This window comes from Rutilus rutilus, assembly GCF_951802725.1.
Source record: "Rutilus rutilus genome assembly, chromosome: 11".
NCBI lineage: Eukaryota > Metazoa > Chordata > Actinopteri > Cypriniformes > Leuciscidae > Rutilus > Rutilus rutilus.
In genome coordinates, this window is record NC_140216.1 from 17,467,500 (window position 1) to 17,494,335 (window position 26,836).

The following is a 26,836-nucleotide window of genomic DNA, read 5'->3' on the forward strand; positions in this document are numbered from 1 at the left end:
TGATTGACAGGCGATCTGACCAATCATAATCCACCATCCGCCATTTTTTTCCGACAAAGCAGTCAGGAGAGTTAACGTTGGAGGATTTGAACTTGAAAACTGATTGTACTGATGTCTTTCCGCAGTTAAAACAACATTCCTTCTTATGTTCATTCATGTTTATTTGATGCTACAAATCAACTAAAAGGAAGAGATGATCGGTTCACGAGCAGCTTTAACTGAGGCTGTACAGAGATCTGTCAGACACATTAAAGAGCCACAAAACAATATTTATTGTTGAAATTTCTCTAAAAACATGACCAAATTTGAAAGTTGAGACTTTGTTTCATATCAAAAGTAAGTTCCATGTCCTGTCTATCAGCACGCTGTCAGTGTCCTCTTTGCTCCGCAATGTATTTTTCACTGCGTGAGAACATGGTGTGCGGCGTGAGAGCGGCGTGGCTTGTCGGACATAGCAACAGTAACTAAAGGTCTTTGCGAACGGGGTCAATTGGGGTTCTTTTGCACCCCACTGACTTCCATTAAATGGACAAAAAGACTAAATTACTTTGTTTGACTTTATCACCGAATAAAGATTTGGAATAACCTGAAGGAGTAAATGATGACAGAATTTTTATTTGACTGAACTATCCCTTGTGAAAAAGAAGTGTTCTTAATTGTAGCCTCTTCATTGTGCACTTGTAGTGTACTTCAAATTTGAAGTTTTTTTTTTTTAAAACTATACTTGCAGATAACACTTTCAAGAATAGCACTTGTAATAGTGTTAATTTAAAATATTTACTTATAGTACATTTTAAATCATTATGTTGTCATGTTGACTATGACTAACATACTAAAGCACAAAGTACTTGTTTATAATTTGGCTGTAGTGTTTTATCCAATATAACATTTAAAGTTATTATATTTTTAATTGACTAAGTTGCAACTTCACCATTATCTGTAAGTTTTGATAGAAGGTTGAAGTATATTGTAGTTTACCATAAATGCTTGTCAGTACATCTTAACCACATTTCAAAAATAAGAGGCGTAAATATGAAATTACATATTCATATCTAAGTCCTTTTTAAATGGATAGTTCACCCAAAAATGAAATAGCCCATGATTTACTCACTCTGAAGCCATAGGTGTATGACATTCTTTTTTCAGACGAATCAATCAGAGTTATGTCGGAAGCTATTTTAGTCTATAAAGTTTTAAATATGGATATGTTTCTTACACAAACACAACGCTTCACTTCAGAAGCCCTTTATTAACTCCCCAGAGCCGTGTGGAGCACTTTAATCATGGATAGATGCACTTCCATCTGACTTCCAAAATCATATACCCATTCACTCCCATTATAAAGCTGGGAAGAGCCAGGACATTTTTTAATATAACTCCGATTGTATTCGTCTGAAAGAAGAATGTCATATACACCTAGGATGGATTCAGGGTGAGTAAATCGTGGGCCAATTTTCATTTTTGGGTGAACTATCCCTTTAAGTGAGTCATTAAAGCACTCTTAAGTTCAGCTAGCTGCATTTAAACTGAAATCATTACATTCAATACACAGTATACAATTAAAGAAGTAGTTTTTAAATAAATAAATATAGTTTTTTCACAAGGGATCCCTATACAAATCCCTTTTACAGAAATGTTAAAAAGAAATGTTTAAAAAAAATTAAGATTGTTGTGGGAGGTTTCCAAGGTGTGGTTATGTGGTTGCTAGGGCATTGCTAATGCAGTAGATGGTTGCTTAAGTGTAACGGTGCAGGATGAGCAAAATTTAATACATTGCTTATGTTCACATCACTAACTCTCCGTATAGGCCTATGAGTAATAGCTATGCTTAATCTAGGTGTTTTCGAACACACCCTCAAAATTGCAAAATGCATCCTTATCACAGGCTACCTGAAGGTATAATCGCTTTGATGTTTATGCCCCCAGTAACAGAGGTGTTTGAGGAATTCCAAACAATGACAAATGGAATCACTTTCTTGGAATCCTGCATGAGATGATCCATTATCTTTGACCAATGACTATGAAGGCAATGACGGTAGAGGATAGGGTAGACACACACACATGTCCATTTCCGTTTCCTGTACATTCCTCTGGTGTGAGCTATGACCTGCATCACAGTAAAGAACGCAAACATTTCATGATCTGGGTCTGGAAATCAAGCACCATACGGGCCTGACTGAAAAACCCTCACTGTCTTATTGAAACGTACATATTCTAAATAAACATCAGTAAACAAATGTCAATGCTGATACCTAAACTCATAACCAATGGTTGCTGAGCTCTATACTGTGTGTGTGTGTGTGTGTGTGTTGTGGTTCAGGTAAACCCTACATTATGGGGACAAATTTTGGTCCCCATTTGGAAAACAGCTTATAAATCTTACCGTTAGAGCATAGAGTTTGTACAGTATAAAAATCATTATGTCTGTATTTCGTGTATGCAATATACTGTTATAGGATTATTTTGTAATTATTTTTAATTGAAAAATGGATAAGATAATTTCATTCGTTTATCTGTACTGTACTATGTAGAGTCTATTTAGCTATCGATAGCACTTTGAACACGTTGTCAACACGTTGACTTTAAGCATGAGAACCTTTCATTTAAGTTTCAGCGCATTTACAGCTCCCTCTAGTGACGAACTGAGAGTAGACACTCCATTTATTACATTAGCATTCTCAGTTCCTTAAGAAAAAAGAACGCTACAAATGAATGAGTGAAAAAGTAAAGAAATAGTTATTAATGAAGCCTGATGTTCTAATATAAATATAGGGAGGCTGGGGTCATGTTGAGGCATGATATCACACTTTATGGGATAAGTTGTCATTTTTCAGCATTTATAAATATATTCTTAAATAATATATCAATTCTATAAAACACATGTGACTGTACAATTTGACAACTTTAGTGTGGTTTTATTGTGTTCACTTGTTTTTCAACAGCTATGACAATAATTTTAAATATGATGATATTGTGATATTAGTTTGTTAGTAAAATTCATTTTAAAAAAATCTGATTTATGACTGATAAAACTTTAAAAAAAAAAACTGAACAACTATTCAATCAACCACGGAGCCATTCATTAAGCGTGATATAAAGAATCAAAGTACATTATTTAGAAGTATGATCATGTGCCAGTAGGGGGCGTTATCACCAAAGTTCTATGGTATCTTCTGAGCATATTCATAAGGTCACACACTTTACTGCCTTCAAGTGGAGTCAACAATATCATTATTTTAAGGTTAAGTGTACAGTTAATGTTTTCCTGGTTAGCAGCATGACACTGCTGAAATATGCTGGTGTTATACAAGAACCTATGCTCTCCCATCTACCTTAAACACCAAGCCATTCCACTAGCTGAGACAATTCTCTAGAGCAACTCTATCCAGAAATGATAGAATATTGCTGTACATTAAACTTACCCTTGTGAAAAAGAAGTCAACTTTAACATACTTTTAAAAAGAGTATTTATTACAGCTATAATATACTTTAAGGAATATATACTGAAGAATACTTAAATACTAAAGAATGTGATGGTTTCAGACTGCATAATTGTTTAAATTATTGACATGGAAATGTGGTTAAAATTATTGTGTGCTTTAATTAGTGCTTTTTAAAGCCTTTTAAATAAGACTTAAGTGCATTTAAATAAGACTTAAGTACTTAACATCTTTATTTGTCATTTCATAATTACTTCTAAATTAATTATTTGGTTAAAGTGTGCTGCCAAATTATAAGCTTAAACTAAAATATACTTTTATGTAATTTATATTGAAACCTATAAAGTATTTATAAAATGTGTAATTACAGATTTATAATGAAGTGACAATCTAGTACATTATATTATACGATACATTAACTTATTACAAAGTAACATGCAGTTTTTAAAAGTGTTAAGTGTGTTTAAATCGTAACATTTAAGATTTGTGACTTTTAAGATTTGAAGTACACTAAAAGTGTACAATTCAATAAAAAAAGTTTTCTGTTTTCAGTTGAAACCTGTGTCGTGTGAAATTAATCCATTAAAAACTTACTTAAGCTGGACAGTGACTTTCTTCTAGATCTGCTGTACAGCCAAAAACAATCTTTGTTGCATTAATTTCCTGTTATCACTGTAAAGTTGCTTTGAAACAATCTGTATTGTAAAAAAGGGCTATCTAAATGAAGGTGACTAATAGGTTAGGGTTAGAATTGGGGTTTGGTTTAGGGTTAGTTGCATGTAATTATGCATAATTTATAGTTATTACTACCGTAATTACATGTAACGTGTAACAAGTCAAGTCAAGTCACCTTCATTTATATAGCGCTTTTAACAATATAGATTGTTTCAAAGCAGCTTTACAATGATAATAGGAAATTACAGTACAGAGATTGTTTTGGCTTTACAGCAGTTCTAGAATAAAGTTATTGTCCAGCTAAAGTTGGTTTTGATTGATTGATTCACTTCTGTTGCAAAGATCATTAGTTATTAACTTAGGGGCCGCTAACACGACACCGTTCTAACAGAAAACACTCAACGTTCTCCGGCCCGCTCATCCGCACAACAACAGTGCTGGTGGCTCGAGAACGCAAACCCTGAAATAGATTCCAAGGTGCAAGCCTTGAATTTTTTTGGAAAAAAAGGTTATCTCTGCGCAAACTTCAAAAACGCAAACCTGTGTAAACACTGAGGAGTGATGGAAACGCTTGTGAAAACAAGGACACTGTAAAATAGCGTTACCAGATATAATGATTGTATTTAATTAAAATGACATCAGATTTTCATGAATATACATGAATATAAAAATGCTATTAATAGCATTAGTTATCAGAATCCATACATTAACAATATCTTTGCATATAGTTTGAAATACAAGTATGACAGAACACATAATCATTTTGTGCATAGATTATCGAATAAATAAACATGGCCAAAGCAACAGCAGACTCTTGTAACATCATTTAATTTAAATTCATGTTACTCTTATATTTCTGATAATACTTTGTCCTGTCTGTAAGATTACACAAGAGATCTCCGTCTATCTGGATACGTCACAACGGGAGGAACACCATACTGACATCTTCCCACATCTAAATAATCAACACCACAAGAACAACTGAACCATCAACCAGAGCTGCTCATCTTCTGGGTTTGACCATATTCTAGACTATTCACTGGAAATGCATGAGTGTTTAAAATGCTGGCCAAAAATATTCTACCGACCATCACATACAACAAAGAAAAACACATACACACTGCAATGCCATAGAATATAGTATAAATGCATATAAAAACATACATTTGTACAGTAGGATTTCTATTAAGATTTACAGCAGGATATAGATATATTTTTAATGAGAGGATTTTTTTCCCCCGTTCAATGGTTCCATGCAGTAACACAATAAAACGTGAAAATGGGAGTTGAATTTTATTGGCACCTTATATATAATTTTGTTAAATATATGAAATAAATGTTTTCATTTTATTACACACTGATCACACACACATATTTGTGTGTTTGGTGTTTATGTAGAATGCAGACAGGAAAATATACATAGATCAGGAACATAATGTATCTACATAAGGTTAAACAAAGCAAAAATGACTCTGGTTATTCAGCAAAGCTTTAGTCCAAGTGACTTGAATCATGACCTGTGACATTTTCTGTGGTACACAGAAATCTGACAGACCTATAAAAGGATAGTTCACCCAAAAATAAAGTTCTGTCATCATTTTCTCACCCTCATATCCAAACCGGCATGCAAAGCAGAATGTTGAAGCAACGAAAAGTACCCTTAAGTGATCCATACAACACATGCCCTTTAAGCATTTCTTGATCCTTGTTTATGCTAATTTTAGCATTTACTAATGTATTAATTAAATTAAAAGTTGTGTCTGTTAATGTTAATTAATGGACCTGCAGTTACCATAACCTAACAATGAACTTGAATGAATACTTTTTTATTAACTAACATTAACAAAGATTAATAAATAGTCTAACAAATGTATTGCTCGTTGTTTGTTAATAGTATTGAATGCTTCAACTAATGTTAACTATTGAAACCTTACTGTAAATTGTTACTGGAATAAGTATGTGGAACTCTTTTGAAAATCTTTGAGTATACAGCTGCTGTTAAGGGAAAATCGAATTGCGATTTGCAATTTAAAATGTTAATTAAAAACAGGTTTGCTTTGCTTGTTTTTAAGGGATGCACAATTTGGCCAAGATTTTGTGATTATATAATAATAATAATAATAATAATTATTATTATTATTATTATTATTAAGTTATAAGTAATTAATACAAATTAGCATTAAGTAAAATTACTGAATAAATCAAAATAAGAAATGTTATATTTCACTGTAAAATTTAAATGAGTAGAGGGGAGTGGGGCAAGATGAGTCAGTGGGTAAGTTGACCCACCCCCTTTATCTTGGCAACCATACACTTTTATTGTCATTTGACCATATATTTTGGAACCACCCATCATATTTCTGACAGACTGTGAAAAGGAGAAGCACACGGGAGGAGTGGAAGGCACCCATTTACTTTAACCCTTTATAGGGCACTCATTGAAATATTTGGAAATTCAAATTTTTAACCTCAGAACCCTAATGGGGGATGTTAAAGGACATTTAAACAAAAAAAAAATTTCTCAATTTTTTTCATCTTTGCATTGCAAATCAAGGTCAATGAAGTTACCATATATGAGCACTTGCCTGTCTAGGGTAAAATAAATTACAGAGAGTGAATTAAAAAAATATATGACACAAACACACACAAACTGCAAGGAACATTTATTTATTATAGGCACAAACTGCAAGGAACATTTATTTAGAGACATCTCTGTCTTTAGGTACTGATACGGGCATCTTGTGGAGGGTGCTCCGGGAGTTTGGGGTCCGGGGCCCTTTCCTAAGGGCTATCCGGTCCCTGTAGGAGCAGAAGCTTGGTTCGCATTGCCGGCAGTAAGTCAGACTTGTTCCCGGTGCATGTTGGACTCCAACAGGGCTGCCCTTTGTCGCCGGTTCTGTTAATAATTTTTATGGACAGAATTTCTAGGCACAGCCAGGGGCCGGAGGGTTTCAGGTTTGGGGACCATACAATTTCATCTCTGCTCTTTGCGGATGATGTTGTCGTGCTGGCCTCATCAGGCCAGGACCTTCAGCATGCACTGGGATGGTTTGAAGCCGAGTGTGAACCGGCTGGGATGAGAATTAGCACCTCCAAATCCGAGGCCATGGTCCTCAGTCGGAAAAGGGTGGCTTGCTCACTTCAGGTTGGTGGAGAGCTCCTGCCTCAAGTGGAGGAGTTCAAGTATCTTGGGGTTTTGTTCACGAGTGAGGGAAGGCCTGAACGGGAGATTGAAGACGGATTGGTGCAGCTTCTGCAGTAATGCAGTTTATGTACCGGTCTGTCGTGGTGAAGAAGGAGCTGCCAGGCAAAGCTCTCGATTTTCCGGTCTATTTTCCGTTCCTACTCTCACCTATGGCCATGAGCTTATATTTGCTCATAATTGCGTTTTATCACAAACCAATATTCAGTAATTACAATCAATTCACACAGTACTAGGCCTCACACGAACAATAAGCACCCGTGTATGCCATTTAACTATAATAAAAAAAAAAAAAACGTTCATAAGGCATATGTCTAAAAATGGACACTTCCTCGACTTAGGTAAACGGGGCATATGATCAAATATGGTGCATTTAGTTTTCAGCCAATCATTAAACTAATTTTTACAAATGCTATGCAAATAACAGCAATCCTAATCTTTAACACAACTATTCAACCAAATAATTTGTGAGTTACATCAACTTACCATGTTTAGTTATGATGTTATAACTATAACTTTGGGAGAAGCCAGGTTCAAAAAAGCAATATTTTTGATTTCTGCAAGATGGCTGTGTTTGAGGTGCGCCAGGCCACTGCTGATTGGTCAGATGCCTTGATGTCAATATCTGTCAGATAGCTTGATCTCCCCTGATTGGCTGAGAGCAAACTACATGACTCTAGCACTCCAAACGGAGGCAGGGGGGGGGCATTTTGAATGAGTGCGGAAGTGACTAAATATAGTCACTTGCCCCATAAAGGGTTAAAAACTGTTTTTGGCTTGTCAAAGTAAAAATTTAGCATAACAGATGTGGCTGTTACATCAAAGCAAGTTTGTCCAGATCTAAAAATATTTATGATCCATATTGGTGATTTAGCTATGTATAAAACTATGCAAATCATTTAGCTAAATATTAGTCTGAATTGGTAAGCTAGCTAGTTTTGCCCAAAATGGCAGCTATGGGGTCAGCGTTTTAACTTACCCCACCATAAGGCACTAGTTAAGTTAAATCTCTGAAGTATAAACTGGTATAATTTCAATGTAATATTACACAAAATGGCTTAGTTTATACTTTTTTATTTAGTTTTAGTTTGAGCTTATTTGATAGGAACAATGCAAGTACAGTACACCAAATCCTTCTCTGATAAGAACCAGAAGTTGCTTAATCATTAGGGATGCACCGATACCGGTACCTGATACTGAGCTCATGTACAAAAATTCTCCGATACCAACAACAGCCATAAAAAAGCAATTTTCGCCCCGTTTTTAGGTATACAATTTTGTATAAATCAGAATCTGAATGATATATGAACAAACCCCTCTGTAAAAACCTTAAGAATATAGATAGGAATACAACTGGAAAGTTTGGTGTATGTAAGTGCTGCTGAAGTGGATACTTCTGGCTCAGAGTATGAGAAAAAAAAGAAAAAAAAAACATTTTGAGAAAACGGCCCTTAAAGATTTGTATTGTAAAAATGCATACTTTTTTAGTGGAAACAACTATTTATAGACACAATATCTTATCAAAGCATTAGCAACAACAATACAAACCACCTAAATCACATCAAAACTTATAACACAGCCGAGAGAGAGAGAGAGAGAGAGAGAGAGAGAGAGAGAGAGAGAGAGAGAGAGAGAGAGAGAGAGAGAGAGAGAGAGAGAGAGCACTTCTGTTGAATGCTCTGATTGCTAATCGTTCACTCAGCACGTGTTATTTGGATTAAAACTAAATCGTATATGTAAGTAAAACATGAACTGTTACATGATTTATGTATAATGGGTGGTTCCCTACATTATTACAGGACGTTTGCAGGTCAAGAAGTTCCATGAACGAAACATCCAAAGCGACCAGTCTGAAAATTGATAGACAGCGCGCAAATACTGAATTGAATTGTCTTTCACGTCTTATTCACACCAGTTTATGTAGAAAGTAACAGAAGCTCATACAATGCATTTTAGCAGGCTTAATTAACCATGAAAATAACTGAAAGAAATATATATTTGATGGACAAATTAAGCAAACTAATATGATTTATATTCTTTTGGTTTATCTTTTAAATACAATTAGAAATGTTAGAAATGCAGTGAAAATACAGGTATCGGGTTTCGGTATCGGTATCGGTATCTGACTCGTTCTGAAAAAGTGGTATTGGTGCATCCCAGTTAATCATATATATCTTTCCACCCATAGTCCCTAATGGCCTAACATTGCAGAAAAACTACCATGCCAAGAACCTTTTGTTTTGACTAAAATGTTTATTAGTGTCAGTGACATTTATTCATTCATTCTAATTCAGTTGTTGTTTAATTTTACTCAACAAACTCTCTGTTTAGTCTGGTTTTTGGGAAGGTTACAACTTTGATGTTAAACATACTGTTTCAGAAATATAAACAATTAAAGATATTGAAATTACAACTTAGTTACTAAATTAGTTTTTTTAAAATAGGTAAATGATGGGTTAGGTAAATTACAAGGGGTTGATTCACATTCAGTTAGATGGTCAGTTTACACCCAGATGATGCAACCCTCTGACTCAGATCAACTTACCCCTATCCTGGGGTAAATTGAGCCACAGCAACACTTTTTAATAAGAAGCCATATTTTTAGAACCCTTTTTTTTTTTTTTTATACATTCAATGTACTTCTGCCTAATTTTCTCTTATCTTGAGGAACACACAAGTAAAAAAAAAAAAAAAAGGCTCATCTTACCCCACTCTCCCCTATTTAAGAAAAAAACGTATTATTTTATCTAGTTGTGAAAAGGGTTGATTACAGCATTACACTATATTCATATCTACTCACATTGCATAAAAGGTTGCAGGGATGAGCGTTGTAGCCTATCACAGTAATGCGTAGAGCACAACTAGATTTCTGCACTTTCACTGAAGCTTTCAGTATAACTAACACAGTGGAAACACAATGTAAATAATCCTGTTTTTACTTCTCCTGCCTGCATATCAAACACGCAAGAGGGCGGTGATGAAGATGCAGGTGTTGATTTGTGTCTATGCAGGCAGTCTTGTGCATTTTGGTATCATTTTTGCCCCAAGCCCGTTCATTTCTGACAATTCTAGACAGTACCAAATGCCACTGTTTAAAAAGAGCAAAACTGAACATTCTGCCAAACATGCAGGTTTGGAATGACATATTTTACGCATGCATAAATGAAGAAAGAATTGTCATTTTTGGCTGAACCTTTTCTTTAACACTTTGTGTCCATGGATGTTCTTGAGCTGTCTACCGGCTGAGCTTTCTTGGGACTTCGAGAATGCTTTCTGTTATTTCTCTGAGAGATACTCTTCCAGGTCGTCATGGGAACGCTGGGAACCTCCTTCTTTTTTGATACTAGCTCTGACTGAATAACTCCCCGGATTTTCTCCTTGTCTTCATCGGAACAAGTGTTACTCTTAGAGCTCATCTCCACCGTAGGCTCCGTGAACACTATCAGCTGATTTTTACGATGAGGAACTTCAACTGTAGGACTCCCATCTGCCCCTTTCTCCTTTGTCAGTACAGTGACAGTCATCTGGGCCACACTGTGGTTCAGAGAAGCGCTTCGGAGGAGCATATTGGAGCGTGGCTGCACCATCTGGATCCCGCCTATAGGAATCGTGAGGCTGAGATTGGGAATCATCACCTGGGGCTGGGAGTGCAGTGGCAGGTGACTTAACACACGCTGGCCTTCTTTCAGCTGCATGTTCCTGGAGAGACGCCCATGTGGCAGAGGCCAAGACTGTGTCATGTTGGTCCTTCTCTTAGGACTGTGTGTTTTCTCCTTGAGGGTAGCCAGAAAGACATTTTTTTTAGTGAAATCACCAAGTGGTCTGTTGGATATTGTAGAGTGACCACTAGTGCAGTCATCTTTATTCTAGGCAAAAGGACGTTATTTCTAAACAGTGTGGTTAATCTTTTTTTTGCAGCTACGGTCTTGACAGCTAAAGATAGTCCTGGTTCTTCCCAAATTTTTACTTCATACAGTAGATGGTAAACAGATGAGTATGCATTCATCATTTCATGGGTTACTATCTAAGGTTTTGGCTTTAATTGTATGTAAAGACCGGTGGCTTGACTTCTTTTTGTAATAAAGGTGCGACACAAAAATAACACACAGTGTGCTTTTAGAATCAGGATATGTGTTTTTGGATGTTTATCTTGGATATATTTGGGTGTCTTTTTGTGCACTAATAAAAAAAAAATCTTTCTATAAGTGGAGTAAAACAAACTTAGACAAAGAAAGAAGCATCTACATATTTAGCTATCAAGACTAGAAACCCACAATTTACTCACTATTGAAACAAGGATGAATGGAGTCAGTAAAGCTAGCCAGTATGTGTTCTGCACATCAACACTGTTGTCAAGCGAGAATACTATTTAAATACATTTAAAAAAAAAAAAAAAAATTCTATGGGTATAAGGGTAATAAAAGTGTCATTTTATTTTAGAGAAACTAAACAAAACAGGTTTAAACGGGAAACCATTATTTTTGATCAGGCCAATATAAAAATGCACTAAATAAATGGCATGGTCGTTTAACTTTTTCTTATCAGCATTATGGTCACTTGTTACTTCTTACATTCAGTCAGAAAGATCTACATAAAGACACTTACCGGTTTGGTCTTGAGATTTAATCTGTTGGGTGAGGCTTTTGTAGAATCTCTCGGTCTATCAGCTTGGTACTGAACAGTCACGCTGGCCCCAACAGTCAACGCAAGTGGACAACTGTGAGACGAAGGCTGTATGGGGGACAAGGTTCTAATGGGGGACACGCGTCTCTCTGGGAACGATGAGGCTGGGTGTTCAGAAGGAGACAAAGAGGAAAGGCAGGATGATGGAAAGAGACTATGTCTCGGAGAGGGACAACGTAGAGGGGACATGTCTCGCTGAGGAGACTGTGGTAAAGCAGGGGACATTTGCAGGCCAGGAGACAGGCTGCGGATGGGGGATGAGCATTTCCCTGTAGTGGGTTCGAGGTGTGGAAGGGTTACTATAGACTTTGTGGTCTTCGGAGAGGCAGCTTCTCCATAGTGGCTCGGTTTTCGGGGGCTCATACTGACAGGCGGTTTGGGATGTTGTTCCCAGCCTGGGTTTGAAAAGCCTGAGATGTCACAGGAGCCAGAATTATCTCTGGAGAGAGACGCACTCTTAGATGATGAAGAGGAGCATGATGCTTGCTCGTCACCCTCATCATTATCATCAGCCTCATCCACATCTGTCTCCTCTGCATCTGAGAACTGGTGCTCCTCCGCCAGATCCGTCTCAAGGAAACGTTTATCACTGTCACCTGCAGCACAAGAGAGTCACTGTATCTTAATTATGCAAACAAAAAAGACAAATACATTTAACCAATTCAATCACTAGCTAAGTAACCACACTTAATCCAAATGCCACAATAATTCATGGTAAATACATAATTTATTTCCAAATAATCAGATTAATTGATGTATCATATAATGGGCTTTATGCACAGCTGCACCACTTCCTGAACTTCAGGCAGGTCCTTTGTTTCCTGTCTGCCTTTATTGGACAAACTGATTAATCCAGGTGTGCCTGACCACCTGGATTAATCAGTTGGTCCAATAATGGCAGACAGGAAACAAAGGACCTGCCTGAAGTTCAGGAAGTAGTGCAGCTGTGCATAAAGCCCATTTGCTTTGATCATTTTTTAAGTCAAATTGACAGACAAAGTTTTAATGCTTTCAACAAACAGAACTACAAAAAGAAGTTATTGAGTAACTAATACTTCAGACAGAATTTGTCTGAATTTATATAAATTATACATGTACATGGCTGCTGAAAATGCAGCTTTGCCATAACAGATATAAATTACATTTTAAAACATATTAAAAAACAGTTATTTTATATTGTAATAATATTACTGTTTTAGTGTATTTGTGATTAAATAAATGTAGCCTTGGTGAGCAAAGGGAAGAGACTTCTTTCAAAAACAAGTTTCTCACCTCCCTCATCTGTCTCAAGCTCACACTGAACTGGTCCTGGAGCAGTTCCCTCTGGACACCTCTTCCCATGAGCCTTTGACTTCATATGTTTGGTTAAATTCCCTGAGGAAAACAGTATGAGAGCTTCAACATGGGAATGAAAAAAAAAGAAACTTATTTATATCAAGTTCGTCCCTGTGAGAATCCAGGTGTAGACTTTGTCCATGTAAACAACCTCCGAAGTCATCGAACTAGTGATACAATAACATCTATTATAAACCTCTATTTTTGATGTGTTGGCAATATTTCTATTACAGGACAGGGAGCATATTGATGGTCTTGTCCTTATCGTAAATTAGTTTAAATTTGCTTCTTGCTATTACTAGTCAGGGGCAGGTGGAGTTAGGGAGAGTGGCAATCTTATTCCACAGTACACTTTATTTGACCAAATATTTGCATTTGCCCTTGAGCAGGAGATTATTTATTTTGGAATGTACATTTTAAATGTATATCTGCTAAAGGTTAATAGGTATAGTACACTAGCGTATAGTAGATGGGCTCAAAGTTAATATAAATATTAAATGTATATTTTACTTTATCAATAATATTAATATAATATGGACAGACATGAACTAAAAGCCACAAATTCATCAGTGGTGCAGCATACCTTTGGTTTTGAAGGCAAAGTTACAGTGCTGGCAGACGTAAGGTCGATCGTCCGTGTGTAGTCGAATGTGTTTGCGCAGCATGCTGGGTTTCTTACAGCGTATTCCACACTCTTCACATACATATCGTCCTCTCCCCCGGCCACGTACATACACGTATTCCTCACTTGACCTGTAGCTGGAAAACACAACATTAAAGCTGAAAGAATATGTTGTGTGAACATTCACCGGGCTTTTCCAATGATCAGGAGTCACTGACAGATAACAAACTGCCCCTTATAAGTTGAACTACTAAAGGGAAAGACTATAGATAACACGAAAATGTTGGAAAGAAAAATATTGCAGAATGTTCTTTATCATAATGGGAATTGTGGTTTTCAAACTCTAAAGGTAACAAACCAAGCACCAGAAAAATATCATAAAATAAGTGATGAACCAAATGGAAACTTCATGGCCAAAGCTTTAAAAATCTGGACACACTGGTTTAAGAAACAAAACACAAATTTTGAATTACATACATGTTTAGAATAACTAAATTCTATTAATTAAAAAATCATCATCATAACATCACATATCTTGTGAGATCAATATACTGTATAATCACTGATGACAACCATGTGTTTAATTAGCGAATCAAACACATAATTAAATTAGCGAATAATTCACTAAAAATGTTTTCCAAACAAAGCTATCATATGGATTCAGAAGACTCGCACAAGCCCTATGGACTACTTTTGACATTTCTGGAGCTTGACAGTTCTTATTATAAAAAAAACCCTTCTGAACCCTTGTGAAAAAGAAGTACTTATTACAGAAATTAAATACTGTAAAAGACTACACACAAGTATAAACTGAATGTAATGTTTTCTGGCACTTAATTCCATGATAATTGTAATTAAATGAAAATGTATTATAGTTTAAATGTATATGTACTTATAAGCAGTTATAAGCAGGACTTCAGTACATGTTTAAATACAAGTTCATAACTAATTCTATTGTCTTTGAAATATGGTTAAAAGTTTCTGCTGATTGTATTGTAATTAAACTGATTATTAAAAAGTACACTTAAGCATTTAGTGTGTTAAGAAACAGTCATGAAAGTGCACTTAATTAATGATATTATATATTAATCTATATATATTTTTTTTAAATTAACTTTTGCAAAATTTGACGTAGACTACAGTTGAACATATTAAGTACACTTCTTTTTTTACAAGGGAATCTCATTTGGGTTTGGACAAACATGAGGGTGATTAAATAAAGACTTTGCCTGAACAAACCCCTTAACTGGATGAAATGCGTGCAGCAAAAAGGTGAATCATATCAGCACTATTTTTTCAATGTTTAATAAGTTAAACAAACAGAATGGAACAGAAAAGCAGCACATGTAGGTTGACATTGACACTGCAAGTTCTCAACATCACCTTTAGGTTAATTAAAATACCAGCAAAGCAAAGCAAAGCCTCTGGGCTAGAATATGTGCATAAAGAGGCCTTTACATTGATCTCACAGGTCTGTGTGGGAGATCTGGTCTCCAATCTATAGCACCTGCATGGTATGCTTTTAAAGGTGCTCTAAAACAACTTGGTATGCTTGGCACAGACCCTCTTTCAGACACCACACATGCATATATATCCAAACACACCCCTTCCGCCTACCCACAGACACACACACATGGGTAGTCTGGCTGGTTATCCACCCTGTTTGTGTCCAGAAAGTCCCAAAATGGGGCCTCCACTTGACCTCAAACAGAGCACCATTTATAATGTCAAGTTCTAGGGCCCCCCCTCCCTTCGACCCCCATCACCACCACCCCGGCTCAAACATGGGGATCTTGCAATGCCGCTCTGTGCCCAGAGCCCGGGCTTCTGTGCCAATGCAAACAGCTGAAAGGGGGGAACCCTGGACCCAACCAGCAGCTCATAACCAATACCATGAGTACAAATCAAGAATTGTGTTGCCAGCTTTCTTAAAAATAACAGCCATAATAGAGTTCAATTTTGGGCTATTTAGTTTTTTAGATTGAGGCTGTGCAGCTATTTAGGTTGTGATGCGATATATTCACAGTAACAGACTACTGTTCACCACAAAGTAAAGATGGAATTAATATGATCCAATAAATAACCAATGTCATTCTAAACATACCGGAATTCCAAAATTTTTTATTAAAGTGTGTCCAAAAGGCAGTGCATTATATAATAATTAGATTTAATCTGTTCTGTAGAAAATATGAGTGATGCTTGTGCATGCAAAAAAAAAAAGCATTTCTGAGCGTTTTTTAGCATGTTGCTACATAGTTGCTAAGGTGCTTTGCGTGGTGGTTAAAACATTTACACTTGGTATTAAGATGCATTTTCAATAATCCACAAGTGGTCAGTCAAGACGCATTACCGTTTACACCTGGTCTTAAAATGCATTTTTAAATCTTCTGTGACCACTTGTGTTCGGACTTCGTCTAGACCCTGTGACGAGTCTCCAGAGTGCACTTCAGCGTCGCCCTGTAATTACTTCTCATCATTCTGTTACGTAAAGTATACGCGGATGCAAGATGCAAGTAAAATATCTCTTTATTGGGAATAAACAACTGTAAGTCCAAACGCCGCAGACAGCAGGAGAGTGGTGACGCAGGGACTTCGATGGGCAACCCAGAAGTGATGAATGCTGATCAGAGTGTAGAATCCACAACGGGACTGGAAACAGGAATCCAGCACAACACGATGAACTCAAAAGCAGACGAGAGAACACACGAGGAGAACAGGAACAGGTAAAGACACGGAGAAGCTCCAACAACAATCTGACAAACACAAGACGAAAGACAAGGCATTAAATAGGCTGGCTAGATGGGATGCAGCTGGCACTGATGAGGGAATAAGTAATCAGCAGTAACGCCCACGCGAAACAATCAGTACGAACAACACACACACACACACACACGACATGAGTAAGACAGTGGATCTAACATCCGCGACAGATTCAATCAGCAGCCAGGAGCAAGTGCTGATCGGCCACACCTGTTCTTCATTAAGAAGAGAGAATATAAGCAGAGCAAGAGAATGGCTGCGTTTACACTTGGCATTAACATGCGATCATCGCGATCCGATCAAGCAGATCGGATCACAAGCCAATCAGGACACGGTTTACACCTGTCCACATCAAGTGGCTTCTGTATCTGGATAACAGATCGGATCTCGCATTCCCAACAAAAAAAAAAGAAAAAAAAAAGGATGGCTCCGGTGTCGACCTGAAGTGGTGGGTTTTCTTTTAAAAACAGTTTTCAGTCAGGGGACATTTTACAAATCTTGCAAAATGAGGAGGATGATGAGGCTGCAAGTACTAAAATTGTGGATAGATGCCATAATGGAAACGGTACAGAGAAACGTATGGGTCTGAGAACATTGCCAGCTGTGGTGGGAAAAATGCGCGTTCTTTACAGAAAATGAATGGTTCTGCTAGCCTAGAAATCTAGACGCACCCTAGCGGCAGCAAAATGTATTTTGCAGCCAGGGTAGTCTAGCAACTCTCCATTGACTTTCGAGCTGCAAAAACCTAAATTGGGCCAGGCCAATCAAGTCGTGTATAGAGTAGGCGGGGCGGGCTTAACGTAATGACGACAGAGTTGCGACGGTTCCCTGCTACTTGAAAACAGAATGACGGCTGCTGGAGAACAGTCTTTCGAATCGGCTTTGGCCGCGACTCTGGAGGACTTGGAGTTAAGTTTTTCTTTGAGAAAAGAGCAAAGAACGGTACTTAAGTCATCCTTAAAAAAAGGAAGATGTGTTCGTACTTTTGCCGGCCAGATATGGCAAAATTTGAATCTATCAACTAACGTTAGCTCCGCTGTTGGGAAAACGCTCTGGTTGGTTGAAGCGTTGTCCTATTGCGTGCAGAGGGAATTTGAAAGACAGCCGTTTATCCCGCCCCTCGGATAGAGCCGTGTCTATGGTGAGTTGCCAGACCTAACATCTTGATGTAGGTCTGGCTTGCCAGGCTATGGTTCTGCAACTTTTGGGTGCGAACTGCGAAGGCAAACATTTCAGTATATTTGCGATGTACTTCGCACTCGACTGTATTGCAAAACCACACAGCTCTCAGTTCTGGAAAGAGGAGGGGGAATAAAGACATTGGGCGGGGTTTTGTGTGACGTCCACCAGTGAATGCAGACACGATGGCTGGATTGCGTTTACATTACACTGAAATCCAATCACAATGCATCCTCAACTACCTCTGAACCTGGACACGCTGATCAAATAACATTCCGATCAGAAGCACGTTTACACTTGTCTTTTCAAAGCGTATGTGGACAACATCCGGATACAGGTTGCATGTTAATGCCAAGTGTAAACGCAGCCAATGAAAGGGTGAGCTAGTTCTACACTGCAGGAAATGCTAATAGTGTTCTCTTTGTCTGTGCTTCTCCAGATTCAAGTGAGGATTAACTGATCAGCACTGGCCTTCTAACACTGGAAAGCCACAGACCTTTTCTGCACCTTCATCACTTAATCAACCTTTGAGCACAGTAATTCCCACATTAAGATATTACTTCATGTTCAATAAAAATCCTCCAGGGACGTGTGCACTGCAAGTCAGTTCGGTCTGTGTCCTCATTCAGCCCGCCACTGTTACAGCGTCAAAACGAACGCTACCTTCGATCTCTAGTTGTTGAAGGTTCGAGGTTGCAATGAGAAATGCAATGTCTTCGTTGCCTCTTCCTTGTCTCATATGATTGTGTGTAGTGTGTGTGATTAGTGTGGGTGTGTCCTCCGATTACCGCTGATCATCAGCGCCAGCTGATTCCACTCTACTCACCTATATATTCTCAGTGACTGGTGTCTTGTGTTGTCAGATCGTTGTGGTGTTTACCGGGGTTGGTTCCTGTCCTGTTTGGCGTCCTTCGTGATCATCGTTCCTGTTGGATTAGTCTCTTCGTGTCTTCGTTTCCTGTCGTCATCATCGTTCTTCTGGATTAACGGATTACTCATTCACCTGTCATCCACCATCAGCCTGGTAGCCCATCAAGGTCCCTGCATTACTTTCCTGCCCTGTGTGTTGTGTTGTTTGGATCTGATCATCACTGTTTATTTATAATAAACATCTTTTACCTGCATCTTGCTTCCTCTCGCATTCATGACAGCCAAAGTGGTGGAGAATACGGGAATACAGATTTTTGCTGAATGAGCTCATACTTTTTATGCTGATGACACCTCTGTTTACCTTATTGCAGAAACCACACTTTCTCTCATAATGGAGGAAATTATCCACCGGCTTACCGATGTCAGCATTCGCCAACAGCAGTTCGTAGAACAACTCTCCGGCAGACAAAAATGTATGGAGCTTGCGCTTGGGCAATTAAGGCTGGGAACTGCAGGCCGTATACCCCTTCCAGAACCCCGTGTCCAGGCCCAGCAGCTGCTCACAAAATTAACAGAGCATGATGATGTTGAGGCTTATTTACGAGCCTACTATTCACCCCAGGCCCCCTCAAATGAGTTGTATGTGGATTTAAAACAGGAAATCCTGGCACGAGTGGGGCTTTCCCCGGTGTGTGCTGCACAACGCTTCCATGAATAGGTGTATGACCTGCAACTACCTGCAGGAGTTCAAGCCGCCCAGCTGTCACAATTAGCTCAACTTTGGCTTCTCTCTGGGAATCCCACGGCTGGCCAGGTAGCTGAAAGGGTGGTGGTGGACCACATTACCTTGAGTTCATTGGAAAGCAGTTAGTATGAGGAATCCCGCAACCCTTGCAGAACTCGTAGAGGCGGTGGAGCTGATGGAGGCACCCCAAGCTCGGGACGCCGGAGAGAGCAAAGCCACGTTTCCCCGGAGGGTACCCCCAGAATGGCGATCACCAGAGGGCATCTCAAGACCAGGAAACAGGCCGGCAGCGTCCACACCATGGGATGAACCTATGCCAACTGACCCACACCCACCCAATGCCAAAGTATGGCTAGCAGGTTGTATTGTCCACCAAGCTCTACCGCTGGAGGCGCCTGCACAGCAAGTGCGGGTCGGAGGGAAGATTGTGAATGTGATTCTGGATTCAGGCAACTCAGTGAGCCTGGTACAACCTCAAATCATCAAGGCCCGGCCAGGCAGTAAATCGTCTATCCCCATCACCTGCGTACACGGAGACACCTGTTATGTGCCTGCCCAAACGGTCACCATCTCTGCTGGATCGAAGTCCTGGCCGGTGGAGGAAGGAGTGGTAAAGGACCTCCCGGTCCCTGTACTGCTTGGAAGGGATTGGCCGGGGTTTGACCACCTGCTAGCAACCAACAAACAACCTGGTAGTTGGAACAGGAGTCACCGAAAACAAAGGACCCACTGTCGGACTGCTAGCCAACCAGTCCTGCAGGCCACCGACAGCGAGAGAAAAGGTGAGTCACAAAATTCGCCCCCTAACCTGTATACTGATTTCTTCCAACAGATCACTGAAGGGGGCTTGTTTGGATGCGAACAGCGAGAGAGATGATAGGCTACGGAATTGTTGGTCACAGGTTAGGGAGGTGGAGGGAGAAGCCCAACATCCAGCCCCCCACCCCTACCCGCACTTCATAGTGAAAAATTGCCTGCTTTACTGTGTCGCCCAATGGCGGTGGGAGGAGAAACACATGTTGGTAGTGCTGAAGTCCAAGACTGAAATTATGTTGGAGCTAGCCCACTCACACCCGGTAGCAGGGCACCTAGGGGTGAAGAACACAATTCAGTGTGTTCGAGATCGGTTCCATTGGCCTGGCCTGGCCTGGACGCTGAGGTGAAGCGGTTCAGCCAAAGCTGCCCAACTTGTCAAAGAACATCACCACTACAACCTCCCCCCAGCCCACTTATCCCATTGCCAATTATCAAGGTGCCCTTTGAGCGTATCGGGATGGACCTGGTGGGACCGCTGCCGAAGTCTGTATGGGGCCACGAGCACATACTCATCATCGTGGATTATGCAACCCGATACCCCGAAGCTGTACCCCTTCGGAAGGCTACATAGAAAAACATTGCCAAGGAACTGTTTCTTCTGTTCAGCCGGGTGGGCATTCTGGCCGAGATCCTGACTGACCAGGGCACTCCGTTCATTTCCAAGCTCATGAAAGACCTATGCCAGTTACTACGAGTCAAACAGCTCCGTACTTCAGTCTACCACCCCCAAATGGATGGACTAGTTGAGCATTTCAATCAGACTCTAAAGCAGATGTTACGGCGGGTGGTAGCTGAGGACGGACGTGACTGGGATCTCATGATCCCGTATGTGCTTTTTGTATCCGTGAAGTCCCTCAAGCCTCCACAGGGTTTACCCCCTTTGAGTTGTAGTTTGGGCGGTAACCGCAAGGTCTCCTCGACGTAGCCCGGGATGCATGGGAACGTCAGCCCTCCCCACATCGAACAATGATAGAGCACGTATGAGATATGAGACAGAAGACTGACCGAGTCATGCCATTAGTGCGAGAACATCTAGCCTTGGCCCAGCGTGCACAGCAACGCCTCTATAACCGACCCGCTCAAGCTCGGGAATTCCAGCCAGGAGATCGGGTCCTCGTCCTGGTTCCGTGTGCCACTTCTAAATTCCTGGCGTCCTGGCAGGGACCCTACACCATAATTGAGCGGGTTGGGCCAGTGACGTATAGAGTCCGCCAGCCGGGAAGGAGGAGAGCAGAACAAATTTACCATATCAACCTGCTGAAGAAATGGACAGCACCTCGAGAACATCTGGCCGCTTTTTCGCAAGCTGAAGGACCAGTGGTTGATTTGGGCCCACAATTGTCAGGCACTCTAGAGGATAGAACTTGAATCCCTGGTCAGACAGTTCCGAGATGTGTTTTCAGAATTACCAGGGCAGACCAACTTAATTTAGCATGAGATTCGCAATCCCCCTGGAACTATTGTCCGGCAGTGCCCCTACAGGGTCCCAGAGGCTCGTCGACAAACTATTGAGGAAGAAGTCCAGCAGATGTTGAGGGGTCATCAAAGCATTACAGAGCCCATGGTCCAGTCCCATTGTGATGGTCCCAAAGCCTGATGGAACCCTCCGTTTCTGCAATGATTTTCGGAAACTCAACGAAGTTTCCATCTTCGACAGCTACCCCATGCCCCGAGTAGATGAGCTCATAGAGCGTCATGGTAGAGCCCGATATATTTCCACCTTGGACCTGATAAAGGGATACTGGCAGGTCCCTCTCACAGCTGCATCCCAGGAGAAAACAGCCTTTAGCACCCCTAGTGGCCACTGGCAGTACCGGGTTTTACCCTTCGGGGTGCATGGGGCTCCAGCAACCTTCCAGCATATGATGGACATCCTGTTGAGACCTCATCAGGCCTTTCTGGGGTTGGCAGGTTACTACAGATGTTTCATCCCTAACCTCTCCGCAATAGCTTGCCCCCTGACAGACCTGACCAAGAAGGGGCAGCCCGAGAGACTAGAATGGACATCAGATGCTGAAGCAGCCCTCCAAGCATTAAAGTCAGCGTTGGCTTCTTCTCCAGTCCTTTATGCCCCTGATTTTAACTGCCCCTTCACACTCCAGACAGATGCTTCCGACTCTGGGCTGGGAGCTGTCCTGTCCCAGATACTGCACGGAGAGGAACATCCGGTGGTGTACCTTAGCCGGAAGCTTACTCCAGCTGAAACCAAGTACGCCACAGTGGAAAAAGAAGCTCTGGCCATAAAGTGGGCAGTTCTGAAGTTGTGGTATTACCTGTTAGGGCAGAACTTTACTCTGGTGACTTACCATGCTCCATTGCAGTGCATGGCCCGGGCAAAGGATACGAATGCCAGGGTGACTCGCTGGTTCCTCGCCCTCCAAGATTTCCACTTCAAGGTGCAACATCGGGCCGGGGCAGCAAATGGAAATACGGATGGATTGTCAAGGATGTGGGCAGGTTGGTGTGGTCTGTCTGGTGTAACTCACCACCTACCCCTGTCTTCTCCCCTGTGTTGTTCCAGGACCAGGTCGACGCTTAAGCGGGGGAGTGATGACGAGTCTCCAGAGTGCACTTCAGCATCACCCTGTAATTACTTCTCATCATTTAATCAGCAGCCAGGAGTAAGTGCTGATCGGCCACACCTGTGCTTCATTTACCCTCTGGGGTCGACAAACGTGTCGGCGCGTTTTGCTGGATTTTTTTCACATAGCAGCAAAATAGACTTAAAATACTCCGTCATTTATGGTCATACAGACTTAAAAAATATAAAAAAATAAATTGTTAAATGTCTACTTTTTCATGCGTCCACTTGCAATTGAAACAAAACATTGTGCTTAGAAAATAAACAGGGTGTGCCTCTCCGTCTCCGTGAACGTTTTTTCTGGAGCACGTCTCTAAACTTAACCAAAACTCAGCGAATACTAGTCACACAGGCAAGAGCAATACATATTTATAATCATTTAAGTGTCTACTTTTAAATGATCAAATTAAAAATAGAAACAAATATTATCTGTTTATGTAATCTGTATGAAAAGAGAGAGATATCAGTCGTTCTCATGGCAACTCATTATCTGCTAATGTGAACACGCCCACGGAGAGCGCACACTATTGAAACGCAAATGATCTGAGGCGATCCATGCAAATCTGTCAACGGCCACATCAATTCGATAAAACACACAAAGTTTAATCAGATTCATGTACTTTACGTCACCTTGCGACGCTGTGAGGAATAATAATAGCGTAATAGTAATTATTATCCTGGAACAATGTACCTCAAAAGTGCTGGTTTTGGTTTCATTTCGAGGAGCAACGGCTGAGGATTGTGAATAGTAAGGTCTTTATTCTTGAGTGCAATATAGTGTATGTAAACCGCAAAAAGACTGTTTAAATATGCATCATGTGTCTATGTGTGAATGAACGGCACAGATGCATCTGTTGTTTACTACACGCACTTACAACATGCTATTTTTACATGAACATGACCACATCTACTAGTTTAGCTTTTTCTAAACTATATTGCTATACTGAGATGAGTAAAAATCGACTGAAATATGTTAAAATAAAATGTCTTTGTATAAGCAACGTATTAAACTGCAAATTAACATTTATATGCCCTATATAAATATATTATAAAAACGATATGTTACAGACGAAAAATTAATGTTTAGACAAGATTTCGTTGATTAGTTTTGGATAGATTATAAAGTATCACAGTAAAATAGACTACTGCCACATCAAATAAGCTTTTGTTCTCCAATTTCTGCTCATATGTTAAATATATAGTATGGGATGTTTTGTCTAAAATAAAGTAGGTATACTGAAATATCAACTAAGAGTGTTTTTTCCAATTCAAACTAATGAATCCTTAAAGGGATACTCCACTTTTTTCGGAAATATGCTCATTTTACAACTCCCCCAGAGTTAAACAGATGAGTTTTACCGTTTTAGAATCCATTCAGCCGAACTCCGGGTCTGACGGTACCACTTTTAGCATAGCTTAGCATAGATCATTGATTCAGACGAGTCCAGTAGCATTTCTTTCAAAATGACCAAAGAGTTTCAATATTTTTCCTATTTAAAACTTTACTCTTCTGTAGTTAAACCGTGTACTAAGATCGACGGAAAATGAAAAGTTGCGATTTTCTAAGCCTATATGGCTAGGAACTACTCTCATTCCGGCGTAATAATCAAGGAACTGTGCGGCCGTACCATGGGTGCAGCAGGCGTAGTGATATGACGCAGCGCCTGAAAATAGGTCTAATAGGTTAGACAAACTTAGTCCCGGTCACGTTGGAAGAAGTTACCGAGCTGGGGACTATTTTTAGGCGCTGCTTCATATCACTACGCCTGCTGCACCCATGGTACGGCCGCACAGTTCCTTGATTATTACGCCGGAATGAGAGTAGTTCCTAGCCATATAGGCTTAGAAAATCGCAACTTTTCATTTTCCGTCAATCTTAGTACACGGTTTAACTACAGAAGAGTCAAGTTTTAAATAGGAAAAATATTGAAACTCTTTGGTCATTTTGAAAGAAATGCTACTGGACTCGTCTGAATCAATGATCTATGCTAAGCTATGCTAAAAGTGGTACCGTCAGACCCGGAGTTCGGCTGAATGGATTCTAAAACTGTAAAACTCAACTGTTTAACTCTGGGGGAGTTGTAAAATGAGCATATTTCCGAAAAAAGTGGAGTATCCCTTTAACTTTGAAATACGTATGATAAAATGTATGCTTTTTACAAAGAAAGATTACACTTGAAATATTGTTCAAATTGTAAATGTTGTTGATTTACATGTGAAACCTATTTAATAAAATAGCAAAAAAATATGAAAATGGAAAATGAAATCAGCATCTCCATAAAGCTTGTCTGCTGAAGGAAGCATGAAGTGCTCTGAAAATGTCCTGGTAGACGGCTACGTTGAGTGGACAGCACAGTGGACCAACACCAGCCGATGACATGGCTCCCCAAACCAACACAGACTGTGGAAACTTCACACTGGACTTCAAGCATCTTGGATTGTGTGCCTCTCCATTCTTCCTCCAGACTCTGGGACCTTGGTTTCCAAATGAGATGCAAAATTTGCTCTCATCAGAAAAGAGGACTTTGGTCCACTGTGCTTTATTAAATCCAGTCTCAACGCAGCCGTCTACCAGGACATTTTCAGAGCACTTCATGCTTCCTTCATTTTCCAGCAGGATTTGCACCTGCCCACACTGCCAAAAGAACCAAAACCTAGTTCAATGACCATGGTATCACTGTGTAATTACTGTGTGATTTCATGTAATATTCTAATTTTTTGAAATCCTGTTTTCGTGGGTTTTATGAGCTGGAAGCCCAAATTATGTACAAATAAACAACTAAATACTTGAAATCGTTTAAGTTGTGGGCCCTGAATCTATAATCTATGGAAGTTTAACGTTTTGAATGGAATTATGGAAATAAATAAACTTTTCCATGATATTCAAATTTTTTGGAAAGGGTCTGTATTATCCAATTTGCATGCATACAAAATTTGTGGGAAAAGACTTTTTTTTTTTTTTCAAGATGTCTGAAAATGCATTATTTGATTTTAAAATGAGATTTTTCAGTCTCATTCAGGTCTGTAGCATGGTGTGGAATGAGTTATGCACTGACATTTAATAACTAAATCTAAGTATGAGAAATATTGACAGTTTATTATTGAAAGGTAAGACATGGCCTGAAGAAAGGGGATCAATCATGACACATAAAGATGTGAAAATTCATGACATATACATTATGTGAGGATGAACTGTGCAGAAACCACATAATTACCATTCACCTGAAATGCTGGCTCAATCCATTTCCCAAACTTTCACGCAAAATCACTCTCCTCATTCATCAACTAAAACCTCAGAGCTTCCATTTTAAGATGCACAAACCATCTTAACCACCTTCAGTGTTCTCATTCTGAAGAGACAGAAATGTCTCCTAAACTAAAGACCATACTTGGATGGAGAAACAGCACAGCCAAATTATCAATTTCATGGCTGCTGTGAAGAGTATGCTGTGTTAAAAATGCTATAATTCTTCAGAAGCGCCACAGGTGGTTGTTTTTAGGAAGACTTGTGTCTGTAAACTGAGCTAAGTCACGACAGACTAATGGCGCTTTTCCACTACACAGTACCAGCTCGCCTCGGCTCACCTCCACTCACCTTTGTTTGGTTTTCCACTGTGTAAAAGTTGTACCTGTACCTGCTTCCAGGTACTTTTTTTCATATCACCTCCGGCGAGGTTCTGAGCGAGCTGAGGCGATACTAAAATGTGACGTGAAAACACGGCAGACTGCTGATTGGTCAGAGAAAATCATCACCATTCACTGCGTCATCATTGCACGCGCCAGACGGAGTATCCTGAATAAAAAACAGCAAAAACAAAAACATCCAAAAACAGCATACACTCGATTTCCTCCATTGTCCTGTGTGTGTGGGTAGCGGGTGTGTGTCGCGTAGAAGATTAAGTCACGGCAGTTTCCTGTGGCGTCGCTA

General features: G+C 39.8%; 1 protein-coding gene across 1 annotated transcript in view; it reads right to left on the reverse strand.

Annotated features, from left to right (window-relative positions):
* Window positions 1–6,534: 6,534 nt before the first annotated feature.
* The window catches only part of hivep3a (HIVEP zinc finger 3a), a 64,625-nt gene continuing 44,323 nt past the window's right edge, over window positions 6,535–26,836 (reverse strand). Inside the window, exons 5-8 of the mRNA XM_084422706.1 lie at window positions 13,919–14,094; window positions 13,273–13,374; window positions 11,923–12,596; window positions 6,535–11,090 (exon numbers count right to left, since the gene is read on the reverse strand). Of these exons, the coding sequence (XP_084278832.1) occupies window positions 10,518–11,090; window positions 11,923–12,596; window positions 13,273–13,374; window positions 13,919–14,094 (1,525 nt within the window). The 3' untranslated portion in view covers window positions 6,535–10,517. The remainder of the gene's footprint in view (window positions 11,091–11,922; window positions 12,597–13,272; window positions 13,375–13,918; window positions 14,095–26,836) is intronic.